The 14,966-nt window shown below is 41.8% G+C and overlaps 5 protein-coding genes and 1 non-coding gene across 6 annotated transcripts; 3 read left to right on the plus strand and 3 right to left on the minus strand.

Annotated features, from left to right (window-relative positions):
- Positions 1–1,556: 1,556 nt before the first annotated feature.
- F4817DRAFT_368465 (uncharacterized protein) lies at positions 1,557–4,509 on the plus strand. Its single transcript, XM_049307242.1, has 3 exons — positions 1,557–2,818; positions 2,879–2,894; positions 2,957–4,509. The coding sequence occupies exons 1-3, from the start codon at positions 2,274–2,276 to the stop codon at positions 4,304–4,306; spliced, it is 1,911 nt and encodes a 636-aa protein (XP_049162051.1). The 5' UTR covers positions 1,557–2,273; the 3' UTR covers positions 4,307–4,509.
- Positions 4,510–4,712: 203 nt separating this feature from the next.
- F4817DRAFT_356638 (NAD(P)-binding protein) lies at positions 4,713–6,281 on the minus strand (the record flags this gene model as incomplete). The annotated part of the gene is made up of 1 exon (XM_049305813.1): positions 4,713–6,281. One exon carries the CDS (start codon positions 6,279–6,281, stop codon positions 4,713–4,715), a length of 1,569 nt encoding a protein of 522 aa, XP_049162052.1.
- An 859-nt stretch (positions 6,282–7,140) lies between these two features.
- Positions 7,141–7,212, plus strand: F4817DRAFT_t29. Its single transcript has one exon. It is a non-coding gene; the product is annotated as a tRNA-Ala (tRNA).
- Positions 7,213–8,778: 1,566 nt separating this feature from the next.
- Positions 8,779–9,579, minus strand: F4817DRAFT_327445 (uncharacterized protein). The gene has a single exon (XM_049302032.1). It carries the CDS (start codon positions 9,095–9,097, stop codon positions 8,834–8,836), a length of 264 nt encoding a protein of 87 aa, XP_049162053.1. The 5' UTR covers positions 9,098–9,579; the 3' UTR covers positions 8,779–8,833.
- A 2,190-nt stretch (positions 9,580–11,769) lies between these two features.
- F4817DRAFT_368469 (uncharacterized protein) lies at positions 11,770–12,366 on the minus strand (the record flags this gene model as incomplete). The annotated part of the gene is made up of 2 exons (XM_049307243.1): positions 11,770–12,126; positions 12,187–12,366. The coding sequence occupies 2 exons, from the start codon at positions 12,364–12,366 to the stop codon at positions 11,770–11,772; spliced, it is 537 nt and encodes a 178-aa protein (XP_049162054.1).
- An 803-nt stretch (positions 12,367–13,169) lies between these two features.
- On the plus strand, positions 13,170–14,930 carry F4817DRAFT_258604 (uncharacterized protein). Its single transcript, XM_049299250.1, has 3 exons — positions 13,170–13,677; positions 13,728–13,794; positions 13,849–14,930. The coding sequence occupies exons 1-3, from the start codon at positions 13,351–13,353 to the stop codon at positions 14,535–14,537; spliced, it is 1,083 nt and encodes a 360-aa protein (XP_049162055.1). The 5' UTR covers positions 13,170–13,350; the 3' UTR covers positions 14,538–14,930.
- The last annotated feature ends 36 nt before the right edge of the window (positions 14,931–14,966 follow it).

Raw genomic sequence — 14,966 nt, forward strand, 5'->3', positions numbered from 1 at the left:
AATTAATTATAAATAAATAATATATACATTTATTTTAATTATAAATAAATATAAAATATAAAAATTTATTTATTAAATAAAATATAATTTTATAATAATTTCCATTTTTATTATAATTAAAATAAAATTATTTTATTTTTAAAAATTAATTTAAAATAAAAAAATTAATACCATTTAATTATATATATTTTTAACCCTTTTAAAAAAACTAATAATAATAATATAAAAATTATTATTTTATATTAAAACTAATATTATTTATTATTTTTTTATATGTTTATAAAACTTTTTTTTACTTAATTTGTTTAAATTATATTTATTAATAACATTATTATAATATTTATTAATATTACTATTAAATATACTAATAATAAAATAAAATATATTATTTATAAATTTATTATATTTAACGGTAAAATAAAAAAATATAAAAAAAAATATTTATTTAAATTAACTTTATTTAATTATTTATTAAAATAATTAATATTTACCAATTTTTTATTAAATAAAAATAAAACCATAATTAAATAAAATAAAATAATGTTAATAATTATTTTAAAATAATTTATTTATTATATATTAAGTAAATAAAATAAAATATAAATAATTATTCCATTTATAAATGTAATAAATTAATTTATTTGCTATATATAAAATAATTAAAATAAAAATATAATAATAATTATAATAATAATAATTTTTTTAAAAAAAATAAATAGTTTATTAAAAAATTTTAATTATATTTTAATTATAAAAACTATAATTATTTAAATATTAAAATAAAATTTACACTTTTAAAATATATTATATTTAAATTAGTTAAATTTATAATAAATTTAATTAATAATATTAATTAAAATTTTAACCATAATATTAATTATAATAATTTTAATTATATTTTATTAAAATTTAACGTATTTAATAATATATTAAATAACATATTTATAAAAATATTTTATAATTTTTATATATATTTAATAAACAATTATTTATAATTAAAATTTTTATTAATTATAATAAAAGTTTAAATAAAATATATAAATAATAATAAAAATTTAAATAAAATGTATAAATAATAATAAAAAATTAAATATTTAAATATATAAACAATAATAAAAAAATAAATTTAAAATATTAAATATTTATAAAATATATTATTTATTTAAATTTTTAAATAATTATAATATATATTATTATTATTTAATTTTTAAAATTTTAAAATATATTATTTAAATATAAACAATTATTAATATAAACATTATATTTAATATTTATACTTTTTTATATAAATTAAATAAGTAAATACTTTTTAATTAATAATAATTATTTATTAAAAAATGATTTTTAGATATAAAATGATTTTTACATTTGATAACCGTTTTTTAAAACTACCCTTTGCCGCTATGGTAGGTAAGGTACATAAGATGAAAAAACCGACCAGAGATCGACAACTTAAGTTTGGATGCGGCTGAAGGTACCTCATATGTCGTGCCTATATGCATGTCATATCGTGCAAGCCATAGGATTTAGGGAACTATTCAGCCTTGGAGAATTGCGTCACATTGGTATACTTGGACGTTTCAGCTGGACTATTTTGGTATTGCGATAGTTGTCGGGTTGCGAGGCACGTGGGTGAGCACTACATATCTATTGCATCTTGGCCCCCAAGATACTCTTTGATTACCGCGCTGACCAGTTTTATATTGGAATTGGAGAAAATACACGTGTAGCACAAGTACCGACAGGGCAGCGCTAGGAGGTAGTTTGGTCCGGGCTCCTTCAGGCCTTCAGGTCCCCCTTTAGGCCTTCTGGCTGTTTGTCTTGCTGCGCTATCCCTTGCAGTGCCCAGCCGCACCTGGCCGTACCTAAGATAATCACTCAGCCATGCGATACGACCGGATTCCGACGAATAACTGCTCCTTATCTTCTTCATATCATTTCTATTGATATTTAAAGTAATGATGATAGACTGGTAGGAAATCTTACGACGACGCTAGAACGGGATCCGTTAACCGTTAACGTGCTTTTTTGCCAAGTGTTTACCTTGCTCGGCCTTCTTTCTATATTGCGTCTTAAACCCCCCCACGGAGCCACCGTCGATTTCCTCATTTATTGGTCCGCTATTCCTCGCCTTGTGCTTCCTCTAGCATAATCGCCCGTCTACTCTTCAAGTTCCATAGGTCAGTTCAAACCTAGAAAACCTAGAAAACGTGGTATAGGACATGTAGCTTCTTTACCAAGTGCTGCCGATTGTCCAAGTACCTCACGCGTTGATGCATCACATGAGGCCAGCATTCTATTGCCAATCAGCGGGACCGGATTTGAAACCCGCGGTGAAGCCGGATGAACCGCGCCAAACTCTAGAGGGCGCCGATCATGATGGCGTTACTACCGATGGTTCCTCTCCAACTTATAGCGTGAAGATTGAGAGTCCGGGTTCCAGTGCTACTTTAGCTCAGTATGGCGGAACGATCGGCTCTTCTCTAACCCCTTCAGAGCCGTATAGTACCGGGGAGGATCGGCCGGATGCAATTGCTAGCCGCCGCAATTCGGGTTCATTATTACCATATAGAAGCCTAGCTACGGAAAAGCACGAGGGAAAATATGCGGTTGAGGATGGAAGCTGTTCACCAGGCCCTTTGGCTGTTGCCGTTCGCCCGGCGAAACCGGTACAGTACAGCAAAATCCCAACGCGCCACCATCTCCAACCGGAGATATGGGAACGATATAAAGAGGAGATACACGAACTCTATATCGAAGAAAACAAATCTTTAAATGAACTAATGGAGATAATGCAAGCGAAGGGGTTTGGAGCAACGTCAGTACATATACCGGCAAATTGCTTGCGTATTGGAGTTGTATGCTAATTTATTCATAGTCCCCGTATGTATAAGGTAATAAAATAAAAAAAAGCACACTGGGTAATAGTGTGGAAAGTAAAGCTAATTATGTATAGGCTAAGTTTTCACAATGGGGGTTCGTTAAGAATAATAAGAAGAGGGACGTGGCGATGATGTTACGATTACAACGCGAGCGCGGCGCTGTGGGCAAGCCTACTGCTTTCCGTCGCCATGGAAGGTCGGTTGATATTGAAACTTATATGAAGCGAAAAGGTATTTCAAGTTTCGAACTTGTAGCACCCGTCGCCGGCGTCGACTTGCCCGAATATCTACGAGCACTCACGCCTCCACCGGTTGACCCCCAGCATATGACCTTACCATCTCATCTTCACGCCCAGGAAGTCCTCGTCTCGTGCTTTAAGGATCTTACCTTGGGCTGGCGAGATTCGTTAGAATCGCCTGCATCCTTCGAGAAAGATTTCGACGCTTATTTCGATGGTGAATTATGCGAGGCTACTAGAGACTTTAGTAGGGCTTGCTGGTTCTTCTCAAGGAACCATAACCCTCTCGGTGCTCTGCTGGGTCAGCGCGCTTTCAACTCGTTGCACTTACTCATCAAGACACCCTCTGCCCTTGGTCTGTTTGACTTACTAATAGCCAGCGTGATATCTCCCGATTATGGGCTGGCGAAGGAATTATGGAGGTATTTAGCGGGATACGCAGAAGCCGTCTTGGGACGATCAAGTACCTTCTGCCGATTATTTACTGCAATACACGAGGTTTTCCGTAATAATACGTTGGAAACCGGTGTGGATTTCATCTTTAGCTGTATGGAGAGCATATTGGACATGTTGCTCAAGACGAACGATTTCTCACAGACTATCGCACCGTCTATTAGTTTTTTTCTGCTGGGGGACCTGATTCTCTCCAACTCGACAAGAACTAACTTGCCATCTCTCCAGAAAGCAGTAGCATCAGCACCAGCAATATTTGATTCTCACGGCAGGTCTCACTCACCGGATCTGATGACGCTCATCGAGCCAGTGGCGTACCTCTGGCAGAAAGGACCCCTCGATGAACGTTCAGTTAAACTGGCTCGCGTTGCCCTTCGGCTCGATGTATCAGATCAGTACGACTGGACGAACTGGGTAGCGTGGCGCGTCATTGCTCAATTTCATAGAAGCCGATGCAACGTGGACAACTCCGCGGTAAAAGACCATCCACGACACGCGCTGGCTCGATACGCTTTAGAAAGAGCTATCGACACCGCCGAGGCTGGGCATGGCTTTAGCGAGTTGCAGGTATTTGCGAACATGCAGCTGCTAGAAGCCTGGCATCGCGAAGCCGGGGATACGGAACAGGAACTAGTGGTACGACGCCGGAGAGAGAAGGGCTTGCAGGATTATCTGGAATCGCTGCAGCGAAGTCGTGGAGTAGAGATGCCCAACACTCCGACTTCACAATGAATACTTCAAGCCTTTCGAGTTTGTAAGATTTTAATGGAGGTGCTTCTCCCGATATGGATGGAGGCTTATTCTTGTCGAATTACTTTGAGAGGCACGATGCCTCGGGTTTGTACGAGTACACCAGGACAAACATGTATTATAGCAGGCTAATGCGGCGGATATATGAAATAGGTAACAAACCAAGCTTGCTGTTGTATTCATAAGAATTCATAATCTTTCACAATCCAAGAGACTCAAAGGCTCGTACCATCATAACCACTTCTTGACTCGTTAGATGCCAACGTGATGCACAGTAAAAACGCCAGAACGACCAGACCTCCACGCATAGCTAGATTAGGTACATATGCAAGCAGGAACCTCTTTTAAATGCTTATAGGAGCAATCAGGATGCAGCAAAAGCATAGGTCTAAGACGCCGCTATGGCAGCAATATCCTTCTCAGCGCACCAATCCTTAAAATCAACAAACTTGCGCCCCCTCCGCGAATCCTCAGCAGCGAACACTATAGCATGGCTGCGGATGATCTCTTCCAAGCTACACCCGATGAACTCGCTCTGGGCACGCGCAGCTTCCCAGCCGTGGTTCTTGACGCGGTCGACGGCCAGGACGAACTGGCGCGTAATGCCGTGGTCGCCACCGCCGTGGCCCCCGCTCTCGAGCTTCGGGGTGTACGTCTGCGTCGCGCCGGTCGTGTAGTCCTCGACGGTGATCTTGTACGAGTCCGCGTAGATCTCGCCCGTGGTCCCGTATATGTTGGTGAAGCGCTCGCATTGCTTTTTTGTCTGCGCGATCATGTGGAAGGTTGCTTGCTTGGCGCCTCGGTTGCCGACGGAGTCCCCGGGGGAGGAAGAGGAGGAAGTGGTGGAGGGGAGGGGGTCGTCGTCCCATTTTATGTTGACGACTTGCTCGTCGCAGACATCGTTGTCGGACTCGAATACGCACCGCCCGAACCAGTTCTTCGCGTCGATTTCTTCTTGCGGCGTCGACTCGTCGTAGTCTTCGGCTAGACGGCTGAGTAGCGCTGGTCGTGCGCGCTCGATGTCGCCGCCGAAGCTTTCGATATCTGGGAGAACGATGCTGATGGGCCAGGACCTGTTACCTGTCTCCAGACCGAAGTGTCGCGGGCTTTCGTATATCCGCTTGCTCGAGTATATGCACTCCGACTCGACGGGGCAGCTGAGACAGTTTGTTGCGGCGCCCGCGGCCTTGGGCTTCCGGCTTTTTCGGAAGAATTGCAATGAGCCCATAGATGTGACTTCAGAGGGGATATGCGGGGGCTCATCAGATCCGGGACGTGTCGGTGAACACATCAGCCACAGTAAAATGTCCATATCATGGCAACTCTTGGCTAGTAGAGATGGCGCCGTGGTAGACTCTTTGCGCCAGTTGCCACGGACATACGAGTGTGCGAAATGCCAGTATCCAACGGGCTCGGTATGTACGATACTTAAGACGTCGCCGACGGCGCGATCCTCAAGCAGCAGCTTGCGGAGTTGTATATTGTGCGGCGAGTACCGTAGTACGTGACCGACGGAGAAGACTTTGCGGGACTGCAAAGGGGCTAGGGCCTGATACATGGCGATGCACTCAGCTAGGTTTCCAGCGAGCGGTTTCTCACACATAATGTGCAGGTCTAACGGGGCGAGAGCGACAACCACGTCGTGATGCATCTCATCGCGAACACACACGAAGGCAGCATCGACGCCCTCGGGCACATCCTTATCTCCAGCAGCTTCGCGCTCACGACGGCGCACCTCCCACTCGACGAAATCGCGCCAGTCGTTGAAGCTAGAGCCCTCGGGTAGCTTCTTGCCGTCGCGCTGGATGTAGTTCCGCACGAACTCCTCGCGCTTGTACTTATCTGGCTCGCAGATGGCGACTACGACGCCGTTGCTAGATTCGCCGATACAGCGGCTATAGGTGTGACCCCGCGACCCCGCGCCGATAACCACGACTCGGGGTGGGCTTGCGGACATAGGCGGTGGCGTGGGCGGTCGTACTTTGGTGCCTGAAGGTCCGTCGTTGAATCCCGACGGCGCTTCGTCTTGGATATTATGCGGAGCCATGGCGATTTGAGAAGATGTAGATAATACAAAGATTATGCAGTTGAGTTTGATTTGGTCTATCTAACCTACCTGATGCTTAAGTCGATAGCTAGAAGATATATACTTTAGATAAGACTCAGAATCTCAAGATATTATGTACCCCACATGAGCTAGGTACCTAGAGTAATGTAGCGAGGAGATTCTGTGCCACACTATAGCAAATCCCTAAGAGGCTGAGAAGTGTATTATGTCCGGCAAGATGTCGTCCGATGCGGACATAGGAACGAAAGGGACCCCGTTAGCTTCCGGTAGTCTTCAGTAACGTAACGGCATTCTGCCAAACTGGCACGGGGCCGTTGCTTCCTCCGTATAAGGCGGCCAGTAAGAGTATAGCAGTGACAAATCAGTAATGGTCTGATAGGCCAACCTAAATCCCCAAGTCTCACCATTAGACCCACTGCCTCAGGTACCTATGTATCGTCAATCGCCAAGTCTGTTAGTAGAATCAATACCAGCACTTGCTTTTCATTATCGCATCCTTCGGGTACGGGTACCGAAGATGCCAATAATAGTGATAATACATTTGTTTTACGAACAAAGGTTAAACAAAGAAAATAAAACACAAAGAACTATAACGTTGCCTTTGAAGCGCCTCTTTGTTTGCATCCTGTTAAATTTTATTATTCAATAGGTGACGTCATTAGTCCACTTTCTGCATTAGCTATATAACCTGAGCTAACGCAATATCTATCACTTAGCGACCTAGCCTTAAAAACTAGTTCGTTTTCCAGGGCGTGTAACTCAGTGGTAGAGTGCTCGCTTTGCATGCGAGAAGTCCAGGGTTCGACTCCCTGCTCGTCCAGTTTTTTTTTGACTCCATTCCACATGGTCTCTCCTACGCCTTTTTTATTTTTTTTATTGCGACGACATTGGTATATTTTTTAATCGATATGGAGATATTGCCAACTTTTGATGGTCTTCAATTCAATATCCTAAAATTGGAAAGTAAGTTTCGACCGCTTCTTATCTGAATTTCATAGGTGATAGTGATAGAGATTCGCATCCGCGTCGAAATCTAAAGGTCCCACGGAGGAGGAGTTGGTAACATGACTACAATACAACAGATAGACACTAAGGCCTTGTAACGTTGAGAAAGATAATAATTCGATTCAAAAATCGTCCGACAGAAAGGAAGTGTTAGGTAATAGTTATATATATTGTTCAATAATCTCTTTGTTGCTCGCGTTAACAGGTGACATGTTCCGTGACAACTACGCTTAGTCCTCCAGAGCGATATCTATATAACTACTCTATGCCTCCACGAAAATTTCTGTCATGATATTCAGCCATCATAATATTAGCGTGCTTACCACCGTTATCTCCCAACAAGAAATTCACATAATTACCTCTACAACAACTTCTGAGTGAGTGCCTCTTACTTAAACAACCACTTACACTTTAAGACCCGGAAACGCGGCAAAATGTCGTATAGACATACCAGACCGAGCGAGAAACTCGCATGGGGTTGCGTAGTAAATTTTGACGATCTTGGACTACCGGTGTACGAAGACTTTGAACACGTGCCCGCGACATGCGAGTGTGCGGCCCATCGAGAAGAAATACTGATCTCTCATCTGCAAATTTGGGAGGGTCATGACGCGGAGATCCTGCAGATCGACGATAATACCATAGCCCTTATTATACTTGAGCTAGTCGACAGATGGAATATATGGAATATAAGCGAGGCAGACCGAGACTGGATTGTCTATCTACGGGAACATGTTCAGGAGGACGGGGAAGAAATGCGTGTACTGGAGCTGTTATCTCGCATCTCGAAGAACATGAGTAGATTTGGGACGAAGGGCAGACGCCAAAAGGCTAAACGTAAGTAGTTTACCTTTGGGGACAACAAGGTCAGGATGCGGCAAAAGTTCTACCTATTATTCCTGTTAAGATATGAGGATATCTAAATTTGTAGTTTCCCTACATTAGATATTAGTCGTCATATACCGATGAAAACGCAACAAAACTCATCCTACTTTAAATACGGTGCTGTCGACAAAGAAAGAGCACCTATTCATTTGGAAGGGTTAATAAACAAAGAAACGAAAAGAGGAAAAAAAATAGTAAAAGCTAAAGAAGAAAGAAACGGAAAAAAAAAGGGAGGAAGGGGGAAGAGGGAGTTTATAGTTAACCAAAGATAAAAAATAAAAACATTGTTTTATCACAATTACAGAACAGAAAAAAAGACAATGAAAAAGGAATGCTATTCCCGCCTTTAATACCTAAAGAGGTAATCATTCAACAGCTTATCGTCGTAATGCACTAGGGTAAGATAGAAGTTACGAGAATCCGTGAGTATTGATCGTAAAGGTTTATATTCTCAACTGTGACTTAACTGAACTAAACTCGGATCCTGCTTAATCGACCCCATTCTACCCTCTACTCCCGCCACCTCCTGCACAATTCTCCATCCAAATCCTTCAGGCCAGGTGACCATTATTGCAGCGAGGCGTGCAGGGTTGGCCTTCAGGGCAGATGGCCTGGCAGCCCCCGTCGCAAGTGTACTTAGTAGCGCGGCCGTTGACGCAGACGACGTATAAGCCGTTGAGCTCGCAGTGGTTCCAGTTGCCGCCGTAGGGGCAGTCTTCGCGGGGGAACAGAGCGGATGCGGGCGCGGGTGAGGGGGCCGCTGCTGCAAAGCCGCAGAAGGCGGCGATGATGGAGATGGTAGTGGTGAACTTCATTTTGGCACGTAGGTATTAGATTAAAGTAGAATAGAATGAGCGACTAGTATCTCAACGAAAGACTGACTCGAGTGGTCTAATGAGTAAAACGAGTGGATGAAACTGCGGGTAGGGAGCAAAAGGGAATGGCCAAGTGAAGGAAGTCTTCGGTGGACTTTATAGAATTCCACGAAGGCATTCTCGAACCTGTAAGATATGCCGTTGGTTCTCTATATCATGGGTGAACTCGTACCATGCTCTAAGGTATTCAAGGGCATAAATGAATCAATCGCCTTGACCCAACAATTTGGGAATCTCCCCATCTGATTAACCATGCGCGTTTGATAAGGACCTGAGATACAGGACGAGCGGTATGCATCACAGCGTTGTGTTCTTCTATTGAGATGCAATGCTCAGGCCCATAAATAAATATTCCTAACCCGTGCCCCTTAGGTAGGTTAAGGAGATCAAGATCGGCATTCACTTGTCTATATTGGTTTAAGCCTAAGACTAGGGTTGTTCAGCTAGAACGGGACCGTACTGCTGGCGTATCAGGCGACGGTATTCAGCTACTCCATTACCGCATTCGTCGGCAGCTAGCTGGTTAGGCGAGTCTATGCGCGCAGCCCTGAATAAGTGGGGTATAGTAATCGTATACCTAATTCCGTATATAAAACATACCTGCTAATTTCCATGCCCTTGTTTAGGTAGATACGAATAGGACTACCTTAGAAAGATTACAAATTTCCCTAAGATGTAAGTTATGATAGAGATTTCTTAGCTTTTGAAGCGGAAGATGTTAAGTGAGAATGGAGCAATGATTTAACGTTATACCATAATCTCAAAAGTTCCAACAACCGCTAAGCACATAACCTGGTTAGCTTAAGCACTTAAGGAAGCTTTACTACATAGGATTAAGATCATAGAAATTAAAGCACAAGTATCCGGATAAGATAAGTTCTATTCTATTAGCAGTCAACTTTCCTCGAGCAACGATACTACGCATATTAGATATTTTAAAACAGTTGCTTTACTTAATATCAAGTTTCATATAACGTAAATCAACCGGTAATCGGCTACGCAGCGAAGAGTGATCACACGATTATCGTCTTCGGTGTTATCTGCTCATAACCGCAGAAACAGCAAGCTTTACACGCTTTAAGCACATAAAACGGCGTAGCAACTGAAATACCCTTGTCGTACCCTGGTTCGATGGGGCTCACCAAATTGGCATCCACCGTCATTAACATCCGGTGATACAATATCTAAAGTCTCGGCGATACTTAAAGAGTTAGCTTAGCGAAAGGTTTTGGTCTTTGGAACTCTAGAGGACATGGATGAGAGACTACGCCTCATTGCATTTCATGGCCGGTCGCTCTTTTTTTGTTCAATTATTCTATAGTGGCCAGTGACACTATTGAATTGATTCACGACTGTTCTGGGCAGATCCTTGTCATCTACACTTTCTCCGTTCAACCCTCTTCTCTATAGCCTCTCAAACTCGAGAATTTCCTTACATTTGCCATACTAGGTATATATATTAAAGAACTATATCATCCATCTTACTCCTACATTACTTCAGTCATTTTTCTCTAGAGTACTTAACCCTTAAAGCAAGTACTCTTTCTATAAATTGATGATATTGAAATGCATAATTTGTTTAAGGGATCTCTTAATGACGCCGTAATATAAAATTTGGATATTCAGGCTTGATACAAGCTATTGTCACGCCTTTCTCATTTAGTATTCTATTTAAATTGTATGTCGTTGCAACAATAACTCGAGATTTAACTCTTTTTCCCTTAAAATAATGCTAGTGCTTCTAATTTGCCCCCCTGTTTACAACTTAAATACATTTTATATAACGTAGTCGTTGTTAAAAATATCTGAATCAGTAAATCGCAGGTTAGTAACTTGCTAGAAATTATGCGGTCTATATGGCTACCAAAATTTAATATTGATAGAAGAGAATATAATAGCGGCGAATACTAAAGGGGGGTAGGTTAGGTACTTATCTACCTAAGGTATCGTTGAAATGGCGGGTCTTTATTCACCATCCTACATGTAGTTAACGCAGAGTTACTAGATAAAATATCAGTATATTGATCACGAAGAAACAATTAAGGAGCGAGAGTCAAACTAAGTATCGCAAGACCTCTCATAGCACCCGTTAGCTTTCATTGAAAATAAAACTTGAGCATAGTGACAGGTTGTATGGTAAGCTTAATTGCCTATTATTAAGTGCTTGGCGAGTTTGTGGCTTATACGAGATTTATACCTAGTAACGATTATGTATAATCTCCTCGCGCATCGTACGGAGCCTCATCCTCGTCCCACGAACCCTTCCTAAGACAAAAGAAAATTTTGATCTGTGTAGAGGTCGTTGCCAATGATCTCAAACAAATCTTGGTTATTAACTGCAGTTGCATTTCAGGATACTGAGTGCCGCCATAATGATTTCTTATTACATTCGGCTCTGAATGCAATTATGAGAGCCTATTTCAAAGTTAGCGTGGTATTGTTACTGAAGCTTTGAGAATACCCACATTGCGAATCGAGAAAAGAGGAAAATATTCCAGCTATCCTAGTAGCTTGCCTAGAATAAACCCATTTGCCAAAAGTATTTTGCGCATTGTACACATCTTGGGTTTGATAATGAACCAAAAGTTGAGTCTTAATCTCATAGATATAGGTCAACGTTTGCTACTTGGTCTGTATTTTGCAACGTCGAGGTCCTCGCTGTGTTTCTTGGGGTCCGTGGTAGTATGGTAAACCACGTCGAAATTCGTACGCTTCTCGGGGTCCTCGTTGTAGATTGCACGCACTGGTCCAGGAGGGCCGCGTCGATATGATGATCCATCATTACGAAGAGGAAACTCTAGTCTTGGACCTTTGCTCTTCAAGTTGTCAAGGTCCTCATTGTTGTAAAATGGTGTAGCGTATTTCGTCCCAGGGAGCTGCCCAGATGGTGCATTGTGGACTTGACACCGTACGTCTTTAGCATTTAGGTAACGGCAGGGATGATCTGGGTCTAGTTCCGAGCATGAATACTACGGTATATATCAGTAAATTTTCTAAGTTGGGGTAATATTTCCTTAGAAGTTTCATACCACCGAGTCTTCTGTGTTTATGCGGTGTTCATCATTTGTATCATCCTTTACCTTGGCGGCAGAAAGATCCAGGGGTGGCGGGCGCTTCTTGGCCTTCTCAGCCTGCTGATTAGCCGACCCTCGTTTGTTGGTCTGCTCTTTCTTGTCCTTTTCCTTCATCTTAACCTTACTACCTGCCATTGCGATGCGAATAATTGGCCTTGTTTCCCAAAAAGGAAGTGATCGTCGTTACTAAGGAGCGTAGGTGTAACAAGTCCCACATTTACCCGCGTCCGATGTGGTAGATCGTGGGGAAACAGGGATTGTCCTCTAGGGCTAGGTAAGAGAGAAGAATGAAGGTTGGCCAAAGATTGATCACACGTCTAATTGTATTTGGAGACGGGAAGCATTGAAACTTGCTTCTTAGGAAGGAAAATTTATCAGCTTTCAAAGTTCTATATAAGAAGTCTACTTGTAGCAATACGTTAAAAGGCCCATACTACCTGACCTGTAAAATAGATACTTGAGTTACCTAGGTACTTGTCTAAAAGGATGTTTGCTCAACCACGTGCAGGTTTACATGATCTAAAGCAACCACCAAGGTCCTAGCTCCAACTAAAAAAAATAAGAGGTAAGAGACATAAGGGTAGTGACTCAAGAAGTACATAGTGCGAATTTGATGCCTGAGCCACGAAACTTCAAAATACCTATCAAAGCCTTATATCGTATCAAGGTCGAGCATCTCATGACTCTGTAGTTACCACGTGTAGGACCAAACATCTACATAATATCATTCAATGTTATGGAGTTTTTATTTTAGAAGGTGGGTGGGGTTTTAACACTGTAAGGTACGAAAGATAAGTGGGCCCGTGCATAGATCTTTCCCCTTGCAGCTAGCATTTTGTACCTCATTCGTGAGTCACCCTTGCACATTCCCCACATTCCCCACAGTACATAGAACTTGTATGAGCTTTCGATCTTTATGGTTTGAGATAAAATAATCACGAATTCTACAAACTCCTCTCCTCTGAACTCCAAAAACCTCTTCGGATTTCAACTGGGTAAATCCACTACAACTTATATCCAACACTGATACTTCTCTTTATTCCTCTAGAAACTTGCGATAATAGGACTCTACACACCTTCACAACTCGGAACTTACACTCTCTGGAATCCATTGCGATCATGGCGGGAACTAATGAAGTCGACTTTAGCCATCTGAAAAGCAAGGCTGGATACTTGGGAGATACAGGCCTACACATAATTGATCTTCTAGTGTCTTCACTGGAACTATTACACACGACAAGGCCGATAAAAACGGCTGGTCATTTTGTTAGGGCCTTGGTCAAATACTCGTCTCCAGAGACATCGGGACTACAGGCAGAAGATTTTGTATGGCAATTTTGGGAAAGCCTCATCGATATTGCAAGCCAAGTCCCACCTCATACTTTAGTGCAAGACGTCCTTATTAAGATTGTGATCTTGCTAGAGAAAATTGGGGAACAAAAAAAGGTATGTATACCGCATTTTCATATCACGTGTCGCTAATTGACTCCATCCAGGCCGATACTCAAATGTGGAAAAACCTACCTGATATAAGTATCGCAATGAGAGACAACTGGAATCGTAGTAGGTACCTGCGGTCCATCTAGTCTAAATATGAGTTATTGACTTTACTGGTAGTTCCAACGCTGAAGCCTAACCCCAACGATGGTTTAATCTTCACAGAATCTGAGTGGCTGAACCTCAATTCTTTCATCGCTAGACTCCATCGCGAGCAAAAGAGATGGGGAAAATACCTGATCTGGGAACTCCGAAACGGACTGGAGACCCCATTGACCCCTATCCAAGACATACCAACCGCAGAGACCAGAATTCGAGTTGCGACCGAGTGGATATTTGAGAGTTCCCGTTGTATCCTCAATGACTCGCTGCTCCATACCTTTTCGGATTATCCCGAAGGCCCGGACACGGGTCGTCCGTACCGTGGCGGGCCATTATATTCTGGTGTGAGTGGCTACAGTCTTGAGCGATGGTGTTTCTGGAAGCGTCGACTCGCGGAAATAAAAACCGAGGTTAATGAGAACCTACATTCGGCGATTGATAAGGCAATAAAAACTATGACACGGGCTGAGAAGAAGCTGGGAAGACAGCTTGAATCTTCAGCTGATCTAACCGACTCAGAAGTCGAGTCGGAAATCGAATGGGAACCCGAAGTTAGTTCCGGATCTAGTATTGACGATCCCAAAAGTGAAGATCACGTAGAGGTTGACAACACAATAGACGAGGGTGATCTATCTAACGATACTATTTTGGAGAAGGGTCACGCAGAGGAGAGCGATCATGCGAAATGTGATGATCCCTCCGAATAAGAGGACCATCATATATCTCGATAATTAGGGGATAACTAGAACTACGAGGGCAGGATATAAGGGTTCGGTGTCTTTATGGTGGCTCTAGCAAATTCCTGTTTTGATTTGCTTGCTCATCTAGCAATCTAAATGGCCAGACACGCCCAAATGCCGGCAATACAAACCGCAGCGTTCTTATTCCTACCCGACCAGCTAGAACTATTTGACGGTGGCTACAGTCCAAATGAACTACAATTTAATTGTTTTCTTCTCGTCAAAATTCACCGTATGGTCATGATATAGCTTTTTCGTATAAGACATATTCGAGTTGTGATATGGAAACGAATCTATTGGCATATCTACTTTGACGCGTGGCAAGTAAGAGGAATAGGTAAGTATCAGATTATGACTGATGTATGAAGGATAATACTATCTATTGCCAACGTGAAT

This window comes from Daldinia loculata, assembly GCF_022478755.1.
Source record: "Daldinia loculata strain CBS 113971 unplaced genomic scaffold F4817scaffold_7, whole genome shotgun sequence".
NCBI classification, from domain to species: domain Eukaryota; kingdom Fungi; phylum Ascomycota; class Sordariomycetes; order Xylariales; family Hypoxylaceae; genus Daldinia; species Daldinia loculata.

Excerpts from the sequence above, each read along its gene's own strand:
- F4817DRAFT_327445 (XM_049302032.1), bottom strand. The coding sequence starts at position 9,097 with ATGAAGTTCACCACTACCATCTCCATCATCGCCGCCTTCTGCGGCTTT.
- F4817DRAFT_368465 (XM_049307242.1), top strand. The coding sequence starts at position 2,274 with ATGCATCACATGAGGCCAGCATTCTATTGCCAATCAGCGGGACCGGAT.
- F4817DRAFT_258604 (XM_049299250.1), top strand. The coding sequence starts at position 13,351 with ATGGCGGGAACTAATGAAGTCGACTTTAGCCATCTGAAAAGCAAGGCT. Across the intron at positions 13,678-13,727 it reads AAATTGGGGAACAAAAAAAG|GCCGATACTCAAATGTGGAA; the intron begins GTATGTATACCG and ends GACTCCATCCAG. Across the intron at positions 13,795-13,848 it reads GAGAGACAACTGGAATCGTA|TTCCAACGCTGAAGCCTAAC; the intron begins GTAGGTACCTGC and ends CTTTACTGGTAG.